At 47.1% G+C, this 12,181-nt stretch overlaps 1 protein-coding gene across 3 annotated transcripts in view; it reads left to right on the top strand.

The window, feature by feature from the left end:
* Positions 1-1,922: 1,922 nt before the first annotated feature.
* The window catches only part of si:ch211-239f4.1 (EVI5-like protein), a 33,895-nt gene continuing 23,636 nt past the window's right edge, over positions 1,923-12,181 (top strand). For 2 of the 3 annotated variants that reach the window (XM_035406062.1, XM_035406060.1), the window contains exons 1-5: positions 2,299-2,740; positions 8,935-9,300; positions 10,033-10,222; positions 11,611-11,835; positions 11,949-12,023. In XM_035406062.1, the coding sequence (XP_035261953.1) occupies positions 9,068-9,300; positions 10,033-10,222; positions 11,611-11,835; positions 11,949-12,023 (723 nt within the window). In that variant the 5' untranslated portion in view covers positions 2,299-2,740; positions 8,935-9,067. Of the gene's footprint in view, positions 2,212-2,298; positions 2,741-8,934; positions 9,301-10,032; positions 10,223-11,610; positions 11,836-11,948; positions 12,024-12,181 lie in introns of those variants that run through there. The other variant, XM_035406061.1, reaches the window with a different exon arrangement.

The raw sequence follows: 12,181 nt of genomic DNA, 5'->3' as shown, positions 1-12,181 counted from the left end.
GATACTAGCATAACCATTATAGCATATTGTGGGGCATATATCAATGCATTATATAAATATCTATCTATCTATCGATCTATCTATATACTGCTGCTCAGAATAAGATGTATGATTGGGTGACGAGAACCCATATATCTTTAATGTATATTTAATGTAAATTAATGCTGTTTCAATTAATTATGAGATCTGAATCAGACACATAAATGCAGTATCCAGGAGAGGCAACACATGATCCTGCTGACCTGCCAGTCATTGCGCAAAATGTATTGGGATGCACTAGTTTTGAGTTGGATAGAAACAGAATACAACTAGGTTGAATTCACTGCTTTTGACACATGTATAGCCTCTATGCATGCAAGTACTAATGGCACCATTAGATTAATTTTAAAAAAAAAATGTATTTTTTTTTTTTAATGACATAATCGGATGACTGCAGTTATTGGTGGTGGCACCTCAGATATTTTTCAATTGAAACTAAAGATTTCCCCAGTTCCCCGGTTCTCACAAACGTCTGTTGCCGAGGTGGCCAACTCAAGTCCTGGAGGACCTGGAGAACAGCAACTGAAGATGGCTGCTGTGCAGAATCGGCAGAGCACCACCAGGGTATATACCCAGTATCTGGTGCTGTCTATGGGTCACAGACTTCAGGTGGTCATCAAATGCAAATTATTTGCAATCAATCAATGCTAATTTTCATGACTTTATTTAAGATTGTGCTAATTTGTCCAATTACTTTTTCCCATAAAATGAGGGTACGATTACAAAAATTGTTTAACTATCCAAATACTTAGCTACTGACTCTAATACAGAGAACGCACTAGCGTTTTCTGTCCACGCGGGGTCAGTGAAGTAGTACATTTAGGCACTAAATCTCACTGGATTTCACTGCAGTAGTCATATTCGAAGTATAACGTTACAAATTATTTTTGACAAATCAAAAATTGTCATTTTAAATTTGAATCATTCTTCAAATTTAATATACGAAGTACTACACCAAGAGTATAGTATCTGTCACATTACACCAGTAGAATATTTAAGACATTCCATCATAGCATTTACTGTTTTGATCAGTGAAACCGTTTTAGATCAAAGACAGACTTGGAAAATGTCAGATTGTGTACAGATTTTCATTCTACTCTCCAGCTGTTTTTTTGCACTATTCTTTTGTTAATAGTTGTAATCAATGTATTGATATTCAAAAAATCTTGCTATTTAATGCGTCTGTTACCAAATAGAATAATTTAGTCCTTCATGAGTAAATTGAAATGTATATTCTTGCCCATCACCACCAGTTTTATGGACAATGTATTACAAAATATCAAAAACACTTCTACTCACACGACACCTGTCCTCGGTCACTCTTGCGTTAAAAACTGACTTTGAATGGTTTCAAACCATTTTGTTTAATTTTCTCCCCAAGAGCGGCTTAAATTTTGATATTCACTTCAGTCCTTTCTCATACAACTTTGTAGCAGATGGGACAATAATATTATTTATTGCCCATCACGTTTTTACCAGCATTTGTTTAGAAAAGGAAATTATCTTAAGTTTTGAGTGTAGTGTCTGGGACAAGCAATGCTACTTGGTATATATCATACAACTGCACTTAATTGTAACTATAATGCAATGGCATTATAGTCGCTACTGGAATAATTTGTCGCTCCTGGAAAATCATACCATCTAATTTTCAGATAAAACAGCTGACGTCTTTTTTCATACATTGTCTCAGTGTGACGTGTTGGTATTCTCACATTTTTAATGTAACCATATCTGAAATAATTCAAAAATATATTCTAATTCGGCGATTTTGTGTCTGATACCTTTTCCCTAGAGTACACTATTTGGGTGCTACGTATCTCCATTTACTTCAGACCAGAGTGGACAGCGTTACAGTCCCTCCCGACGTCCCCATTCAGCTGGCAGTGGCACATTGCTGCTGAACAGTTCCTTTCCTCCTCCATCCAGACCTCGTTCTAAGGACACAAACCGAGTAACGTTAGCTTTTTTAATCTTATAAAGGCGAATCGAATGTTTCTCAAAAAATGAAACAGATAGGCCTACAAACAGCCTACATTCTACTGTTCAAATTATTTACTATTATTTGTATGAATCGGTAATCAAAACACCATCATTGTCAACGCCGCTGTAATGGCATCTATCCCCCTAGAATGAAAAATTCACAGCACTGGAGGATGTACATGTCATGTTACAGTAAGTGAAAATCATTTGTTTTTCATTGGACGGCACAACGTCAATCACGGATGCATTCTTTTGTGTGATTGGTGCAATTCATCTCAGCGAAACTCCGAGGCATGTCGTGAAATTTGCTATTTCAAATAATGAACGGCGTTGCTCTTCAAAATCATCTCCGTGTTTGCTAGCTATTTAAGTTGACGGTTCAACTGTCATTCCAATTTTCTTGGTATGAAGTGGGCGGTTCAACTATCTGTGTTTGGCTGGGCGAGAGGCTCAGCGGGCGGTGCGACCTCACGTGGGCGTTGCCTCTGGGTCTCCTTGAGGAAGCTAGTGAAAACTGACAGCTGAGAGATTTTTTCAATTGAATAGAGACGACCGCCCATGTCCTGGGCGCTGCTTTTACTTTTGTCTCTATCAAAAACGCGGTCAGTTCATTATTGTCAGACGTTGTTTTTCTTTTAAATATACATGGTTGACCATAAACGGAATGACATCGGGCTTACGCGTCTATCAGCGCCGCTACGAACATGGGGACCGTATCCAGGTGGGCATTGCGCCTTTATTTATTTATTTATTTATTTTATTGAATAGCTATTCATAATTTAGGTATAGCGGTCCGTGCTAATCACTTGTGTATGTCATGTGTGTGTAGTTATGCGACGAGAGGAGATGTTGGCCTTGAACAAAGCAGATTCTCTGTTTTTCTCTTCCATGTGCATCATCTTTATGGTTGGCGACAGCGGTGACCGCTCTCCCTCTCTCGGACATTAACATTCGACAATTACATACTGCACCACATTCCTCTTATTTTCAAAGCAAAATGCGAGATATGAGCCTAAAATTCAATTGTGACAGAAATGAAAGTCACTGTTGCTCGTCGGAACAGGCTCAGTTCATTCCGTAATAAAATTTTAGTAAATCTACTCTGCATACCCCTCCCGACCGAGAATGCAATTAAAGCAGTCATAGTAACTGCAGCTTTTGTAAATACAGACTATCTGGGGCATTATAATGTAAGTGTGTCCATTGCCCAGTCAACGATAATGATGTGATGTTTTTCTGTCGGCTTTTGATACAGCAGACTGGAACAAGCTAAATCTGGTTGGCCGGGCGACTACGCTGTTCATTCAGACTCACGTTTCCCAATATAAACCGAAGGAAAAGGGTTTTCTGTGCCTGCGCGTTTAAGTATGTTTTCCAAAAACGAGATGGTAATGATAGCCTCTGTGTCTCTGATCTTAGTCGTGTAGGCCACTTACACACAGCCTGTAGGCTATGTGTAAGAAGGAAACGGATTGCTAATAGACGCAGACAGTAATTGTGTCAGTGTTTTCCCAGGTTGGATCAGCGAGGCAGTCAGGTGGCTGATTTAGACAATTACCAGGATGAGGTAGTGCTCGAAAGAAGGTACTACTTTAATACCGAAACACTTCCCCCGACAAAACGTCCAGTATTGTTCTTGCATGGGCACAATGCCTGGAACTGGGAGCTCAACCAACCTTGTAAGGTATGCATGTGTACGAATATGTATCACTCGGCTATGCTAAGGTAAACTGTATCGATTAAGAGTGCACAACTTGGCGAGAACGTTTTATCGCATGGCATACTGTATGTAACTAGAAATTAAATTAACTTGGCATGCAGGTGAAATGCTCGTCTAACACATTCACATTTAAAAACATTCAGCTGCTATCGAATCAACTCGGCCAATATTCACTGTGAACATTTGTCCTTACTGACACATGCATTTGAGAGGAAAGGATATGAATCTGTATGATCATTTGTGTATCTCATCTGTGGAAAACTACTGCAGATATGAATTTGTCCCAGTTAGGCTATGGCCATGACGACAATTATAATTACAGCTGGGAAGATGGCAACTCATCCTCATCATCTCTGGCAATTTTTTTGATGACATGAAGTTATGACATTGTTCTGAAGGTTATCAGATTAATGAAGGATGCAAGGAAATGTAATTGTTTTTGAAGTCCTGTCTGTGAAATTACTCATCAGTCAGAATCATATCAAACTGCCACATTTTGCCGTAGGGTAATCTCAAGTCGCTGTTGATGTCTTTTAGCAAAGCACAAATGTTGCGTCACATTATCCAATAGATGTTTAGATGCGCACATTTGTTCATAATGTTTAAAAAACGTGAAAGGGGCATGCCAGCTATTTCAAAGAATGATTTAGTAACAGCTCTTCAGACAGTCCTTAACCTATTAGATCCTGGATCATTCAAATTCATAGCAACCTTGGAACTCATGTTTACATTTTTCTATTATATTTAGGCTCCATCTGTCTCATTATAATATTGATTACTACTAAAAGCTTTGCATCTATTATGTGTGCACTTAATATCTATTTACATTTACAGTGCTTGTATAATAACTGAGTCTGATCAGTTCTGCACTAAATATCTACACACCAACAACTCTGTTCTGTGCTTGTAGTTATCCTCACTGTTTTCACTAGCTGTTGTTTACCTTTATGGCCTTCTCACTTGCCGTAGATCAAAGTGTCCGCCAAATGATTGAAGTTCTAGAATGGCTCGGCGAGGTCAGCTGACGTAGGAAGTTGTTGGGCGAGCAGCGTTTGTGTGACTCATGCCCGTATGCCCAAGTCAGGCCCGTCTGGTGCCCGCCCTTACTGTACCTCTGCTCCGTGCCAGTCGGTTAGTGCCTCCCTGGCGCTGCCCCCCCCATTTCTGGTGCCCGCCAGGGACCGTTATGAACTGCCGCACGTCCTGATCTCCTGCCAGCCGGGCATGACCGCCAGGTTCTCCCTGTCCGTGCGGCCCCAGCCTCTGACACACGTCCTCATAAACCACCGTTTGTTTCATTCCCCCCCCCACCCCCTCCCCCTCCCCTCCCCGCCCCCCAGGGGTTATTATTGATTTCCTATTAGCTCCATTTGCCTAATGAACGAAAACGCGAGAGAAACAGTGGCAGTTATCATCGTCGTCGCGGTTAATCGTCAGTTACGCAGGGATTGGTGCTGGAGTGGCGGTTTAGAGGGGCCCCCCTTTGTTCAAAGCTTTAGCCAGCAGGATGGATGGGCAGCTCGGGTCCTGCGCTCGTCTCACAGGGGTGGTTTGCCCACCGTTACAGTCGCGGCAGCTGCAGGAAAGCGCTCAGCGGAACTGACGTGGAGTTCCATTGCCGTCGAATCTCAAACGCAATAAAATGTAACTTGATGTGTTCTTGCGCTCGTTGGCCCTTGGGCGTGGGCAGATCAAATTCAGCCCGAGGACTGCTCGCAGTCAACAGGCTGAGCAGAGAGCACTCTCTCTGTCTTGGATTGTATTTTTTTTGTTTTTTTTCTGTTTCACTTGTCCATCAGGTCGTCACAACTTTCTATTAGCCGTAAATGCAATCCCGCATTGCCGTGTCTTTTTTGATCTAAACTGGGATTACCGGGCAGCTGTGAAGCATTGTCAGTAGTATATGTGAGGGACAAGCAAGGTGTTGACACATTGCGATTGGCGATCACCTTTATGCTTTGACTCGTATTACGGATGTTCTCGTGGTTAAGGGTTATGACGTCAGGCAGCGTGTAGGGGCACCCTCAAGGCACTAATGTTAATGACGAACTACCTCGTTGGCAGCACCAAAATGGGAAGACACCACTTTGATGCACTTTGATTTATGATGCCGAATGCTGTGTACTGTTGTGTAACTGCTGCTGTGGGCATTGCGGCTGTTAATGTCATTTTGTGGCCCTTTGAGTTGCAGCGCTGAACCAGGGGAGGAAAAGAATTTTACCAGGCAATACGTTGTAAAAGAAAAGTTTGTCTGAAGGCTAAATAATTTATTAATCTCACAGGAAACCACCCCACCCCTCGACGCGAACGGGTCTGTGGGTTTGTCTGCCTCTGCAAAGTGTACTGTGGTATTTTTGGAACTATGACTGACAGCAGATGCTCCCAGAAGCTGTAGTTATTACATGCAACGTAGCTGTAAACTAATAATAAAAGAACATGTATTTATGGTACATGGAGGATAGTGAATGGAACAACCATTATTTTTATCTATTTAAAATTCTTTTAAAATGTATCCTTTCTCTATCCAAGTGATCCTCATTAAAAATAAAATATAAACCTCTTCTTCAAGGGAGGCCTGACATCATTCAAAATATTTCTTGTTTGTTTTCAACACAAGGCCATTAATACCTACAGAGCCTGTATATTACCGGTGTGTGCAGCAGTTATTTGGTCGATCTTCATTTATTTGGAAACACCTTGCACTACAGAAGAAATGCTGAGGTCAATAAAAAAACGATTGGCCGGGGACCAGATTTGTAATTGTGTGATGTTGGGCCCTCTGGAGATGGGGTGCGGGGGTGGGGGTAGGGGGTAGAGGGGGGCAGGTACAGTAGAGTGGGGTTGAGTGTGGGGGTCAGGGTGAAGGGGAACAGAGAGAGGGTTGGGGGGGAGGGGTGGAGGGGACAATAGCCTTGTCTGTTCCCGCAGACAGTGTGTGAGCCATGGGAGGAAGCGCTGGGGCGCACTGACAATGGCATTACTGTGCGCAGACTGTGCGCTTCGGCGGGGTAGCTCCTGTATGACGGCGCGGGCACGCCGTCCCCGCGGCAACGCTCTGGCGCTCGCTGATGCGTGGCCGTGAGCCGCGGTCCCGCTGTCAGGTCCGCGGGATCAGTCCCAACGCCGGTCCTGGGGCGCGAGTCCAGGCTGGCTTCTGAGGTCGCACCCCGTTAGTTTCTCATTGGAAGATAACAGATTTGATCCGCTCTCTGACTTTAGGCTGTAATCCAGCAGGGCTTAAAAAAAAACAAAACTAAAAAAAAATAAAATACGGAAATCAAAATTGCCTACATCTTTCTTCTTTTTTAATAATGCAAGTCATTTCGCAAGCATTAGTTGCTCATTTTGTGTTTGAAGCTCCCCCCGGAGTTTTCAATTTCAGGTTTGTGATGCTAGACAGTCAAGTAAAAACAGCTTCTGCTGATTTTGATTTATTATTTTCTTGTGCCGTTGTTTTTTTCCTGTCCTGTTCTGCCTGGATTTTAGCTGTGCATTTAAAGACTAATTGTTTTATTGAGGGCAGACCTCATAAAATCTACTTTGTGATAAGCAAAGACAAACAGCAGGAACATTTATCGCTGGCGTGTGCTTGTGACCGTGGTTACTCTGTGATGATGAATATATATATATATATATATATATATATGTGTGTGTATGTTTATAGTGCAGATACAGTTATATTGTTCTGCAGAAATTACTGTAATACAAAATGGCTGGGTGTTGTGTTAACTTCCAGTAACGTATTTGCTGAAGATGTTTTTCAAAGGGGACCGGTTTCATGTGGCAGTTAATAGGCTCTTTCACTGGGACCTAATCATAGCATGAATGCTGCCCTTGTGTCGGCTGTGTGTCTCCTCAGTTCAGGCTGTTTCCAGCGTTTTTGACGCTATGGGTAATTTTTCTGCGCTCTTCCGCGCTCTCACGTCAGCCGCGGGGACGTCCAGTATGACTTGTGTCTTTCCCCCGTCTTCATTGTGTGAAAATGAGATTGTTCTTAGTACTCAGTGCACATCGCTCAGCTGGCTGGCTCCATGTGATCTCTGATGACTTCTCTGTTCTAGTGGATTTTTGCGTGTTCCATGCAGGTTGGATGGTCTGTGTTACTTGATCTGAATTTATTTCTAATTTACACCACGCCTGTATATAAATGTCAGTATGATTTCTGGCTGGAGTATCCTGCATGTTATTTCGAAGTGGCACAGCACTGCATGGCATATCCCGTGGTTCCCGTCCCTGTGTTGCTGGTTTTTTTTTGTGATCTGTGAAAAGCGATGTTTTGCCAGGTGTGCTGAGCACTGCACTAAGAGGACTGGCACTCTGGTGAATTTGCATGCATTAGCCTCCTCAGGCTGTGAGATGGCTCCCTCTTATCTGTCGTGTCTGTAGCCTTAACAGGGCCTACAGCCTGAGCTATCCCCGGCCTCTCTCTCTCTCTCTCTCTCTCTCTCTCTCTCCCTCTGTCTCTGTCTCTCACTCCCTCTATCTCTCCCTCTCTCTGACTCACTCCCTCTATCTCTCCCTCTCTCTCTTTCTCTATTTTTTGCTCTCTGTCTCTCTCTCTCTCCCTCTCTCCCTCTGTCTCTCCCCCTCTCTCTCTCTCTGTCTCTCACTCCCTCTATCTCTCCCTCTCTCTCTCACTCACTCCCTCTATCTCTCCCTCTCTCTCTTTCTCTATTTTTCGCTCTGTCTCTCCCTCCCTCCCTCTCTCTCTCTCTCTCTCTCCCTCTCCCCCTTGCATCTAAATGAGTGTGAGCACAACAAACGCCCCTCAGTCACCCTGCTAGTAATGGCTTTTTTGTGCTCCTCTCCCATCGGCTCCCCTTCCATGTGGAGACACAGCGCAGTGTGCCCTCTTCCCCCCCCCCCCCCCCCAGTCCATTACAGTGTATGTGTGAACGGGACCAGGGAAGGCAGTCATGCTGCAGTAACATGCGAACCCACCCTCCACTCCCACCCCCACCCCCCGCACTCAGCCCCCCCCCCCCCCCCCCCCCCCCCTTGGCACCCCACGCGCTCAGCCCTGTAGCCTCTCCCGACTGCCATCACACCGCAGCGCGAAATTTCCCTCACGCAGTTCTGTCTCACGCTCGCACGCACGCACGCACGCACGCACGCGCACCGAGCGCGTCCCAGGACCACGCAGCTGCGCTAGCCGGTAGCCGCGGTAGCCTGACTGTGCCGTGCGCCGTGCGCAGGTGTGACCAGCCCTGAACTCGGCAGCACCAGCGCAGCGCGGACCCGGAGGGAGAGGGAGACAGAGGCCAGAGAGCGCGTCGCTGCCGCCGCCGCCGCCGCCTTCCCGTCCCAGAGCAGCGCGCCGCCGCCGGCATGTCCAGCCCCAGCAGCAGCCCGGAGAGAGAGGGCGCCGGGGAGCGCCTGGAGTGCCCCGCCTCGCCCACCGGCCTGGAGGCGGACCCCCCGTCCGTGGGCAGCCCCGTCCTCAGCCCGGACTCCTCCTGCCACGACGCCGCCCTCTCGGCCCCGGCCGCCTCCCCAGCCGACTCCGAGAACCTCAGCCCCGACGAGCTGGAGCTGCTGGCCAAGCTGGAGGAGCAGAACAGGTGAGCCGCGCCTTCATTACAGCTAACGGGGGGGGGGGGGGCATTGCCACAGGTAACGGCTCCTCTACCGCAGGCCATTACGCTGTGCTTTTATTTGAGGTGGCAGCGCCTTTTCTGCAGGTAGTCACACCTGAGGTGACAGTAGCGTCATTAAAGGTATTAGACGCCGTACTGTAGGCTACAGCACCTCAAGTACCCATAGCAGTGCCATTAATGCAGGCAACAGGACCCTTACTTCAGGTGCAGAAAGTGCACGTGTGTACATTTGTGTTTGACCGAGCTGGAACTGCAGACACACTGAGGTTCTACCGGGTCTTTCCAACATCTTTTCCATCTTTTCAGAGGCCCCGTGCAGATATCCCAGCAGCTGCAACCTTGTGGTCCAGCTGGATAGATACAGTCAGTGAGAGGCGCTTTGATACTGCCTGTGCAGCTCTTGTCCTGTTCCTGCTGCGATACGGTATCTCTACAAACAAAGCCGCACCTTAACCGCGGTTAGCACGTTGCCTGTGCCTTTCGCAACAGGTCGACCAGCTGTTAGCGATAGCAGAACTCAAAAGAATTGAGTAACGTGTGCCTAAATCTTCAGCTGGAAGAGCCGCGCAGGCGCTAAATAAGACGTCGTTTCAAAGGTCGCGACCTCTGTATTACGGCCTGGCGCAGGAGCTGTCGCCCGCTGCGGCGCTGAGGCTAGCTCAAGGTCAGGCAGCGGCGCTGTTTTCCTCCTCCCAGGCTGCTGGAGGCCGACTCCAAGTCCATGCGCTCCATGAGCGGCTCCCGGCGAAACTCGGGCTCCTCGCTGGTGTCCAGCTCCTCCGCCTCCTCCAACCTCAGCCATCTGGAGGAGGACACCTGGATCCTGTGGGGCCGCATCGTCAACGAGTGGGAGGAGTGGAGGCGCAAGAAGGACAAGCTGCTCAAGGTGTGAGCGAGGGAGCGAGGGAGAGAGAGAGAGAGTGTGAGAGAGAGAGAGTGAGAGTGTGTGTGAGAAAGTGTGTGAGAGAGAATGAGAGTGAGAGTGTGTGTGAGAGATTGAGAGTGTGTGTGAGAGAGAATGAGAGTGAGAGAGTGTGAGAGTGTGTGTGAGAAAGTGTGTGAGAGAGAATGAGAGTGAGAGAGAGTGAGAGTGTGTGTGAGAAAGTGTGTGAGAGAGAATGAGAGTGAGAGAGAGTGAGAGTGTGTGTGAGAGAATGAGAGTGAGAGTGTGTGTGAGAGAGAGAGAGTGAGAGTGTGTGTGAGAAAGTGTGTGAGAGAGAATGAGAGTGAGAGAGAGTGAGAGTGTGTGTGAGAAAGTGTGTGAGAGAGAATGAGAGTGAGAGAGAGTGAGAGTGTGTGTGAGAGAATGAGAGTGAGAGTGTGTGTGAGAGAGAGAGAGTGAGAGTGTGTGAGAAAGTGTGTGAGCGAGAGAGAATGAGAGTGAGAGAGTGAGAGTGTGTGTGAGAGAGAGTGAGAGTGAGAGTGTGTGAGAGAGAGAGAGTGAGAGTGTGTGTGAGAAAATGTGTGAGAGAGAGTGAGAGTGTGTGTGAGAGTGTGTGAGAGAGAATGAGAGTGAGAGTGTGTGAGAAAGTGTGTGAGAGAGAGTGAGTGTGTGTGAGAGTGTGTGAGAGAGAATGAGAGTGAGAGTGTGTGTGAGAAAGTGTGTGAGCGAGAGAGTGAGAGAGTGAGAGTGTGTGAGAGAGAATGAGAGTGAGAGTGTGTGAGAGAGAGAGAGTGAGAGTGTGTGAGAAAGTGTGTGAGCGAGAGAGAATGAGAGTGAGAGAGAGTGAGAGTGTGTGTGTGAGAGAGTGAGAGTGTGTTTGAGAAAGTGTGTGTGAGAGAGAGAATGAGAGTGAGAGAGAGTGAGAGTGTGTGAGAGAGAATGAGAGTGAGAGTGTATGTGTGTGAGAGAGTGAGAGTGTGTGTGAGAAAGTGTGTGAGAGAGAGAGAATGAAAGTGAAAATGAAAATGAGACCAGGGTTGGAGGTGGAGGAAGAGATGCATAGATCAGTTTATGGTAAAGATTAAATGGACAGATAAATTTAACTGAAGATCAGGGAGGCTGTGGTTGTGGTTGTGGTTGAGGAAAAGAGGAAAAGAGGGACAGGGGCTAGGTGTGGAATGATGGGGGGAGGGAGACTGGGAGAGACAGAAAATGGGAGAAAGGAAAATTACAAAAAAGAAGTGAAAACATTTATGGAATATTTTAAAAGTAAATCTGCATCGTCGTGACAGCAATCTCTGTAGAAATCACTTTGTCCTCACACTCACTCCTCCACATTCTCCCTCTTCACCCCGACACCCGCCTCGCCCTCTCTCTCTCTGACGTGGCAGGAGCTGATCCGGAAGGGGATCCCCCATCACTTCCGGGCCATAGTGTGGCAGCTGCTGGGGAAGGCCACGGACATGCCGGTGAAGAACCAGTACTCGGAGCTGCTGAAGATGTCCTCGCCCTGCGAGAAGCTGATTCGCCGGGACATCGCCCGCACCTACCCCGAGCACGACTTCTTCAAGGGCCAGGACAGCCTGGGCCAGGAGGTGCTCTTCAACGTCATGAAGGTGGGAGAGAGAGTGGAGCGGGGCGGGGGAGGGGGGCAGTGCTGTTTTTTTGTATCCCTGAGACGGCTTTGTGAATGGTAAACATGCGTCTGTGCTTTTCGGTCTTTTGTCAGGCGTACTCCCTGGTGGACCGGGAGGTGGGGTACTGTCAGGGCAGCGCCTTCATCGTTGGCCTGCTGCTCATGCAGGTGAGTCTGTTTCCTGTTCACAGCTCTACGCTCTGATAGGCTGACCCAGTGCTCACCTCTCTGCTCTCTCTCTGCCTGCTACACAATGCCCCCGGGCCAGGCGGAGGGCATACTGGTCCTCACCTTTCCTTTTTCTGGCTTGGCCAGTTCCGCCAGTC

The sequence above is a fragment of the Anguilla anguilla genome, chromosome 2, assembly GCF_013347855.1.
Source record: "Anguilla anguilla isolate fAngAng1 chromosome 2, fAngAng1.pri, whole genome shotgun sequence".
In the NCBI taxonomy this organism is placed as follows: domain Eukaryota; kingdom Metazoa; phylum Chordata; class Actinopteri; order Anguilliformes; family Anguillidae; genus Anguilla; species Anguilla anguilla.
The sequence above is the reverse complement of the archived record's forward strand: the minus strand, read 5'-3'. Positions and strand labels throughout refer to the sequence as shown.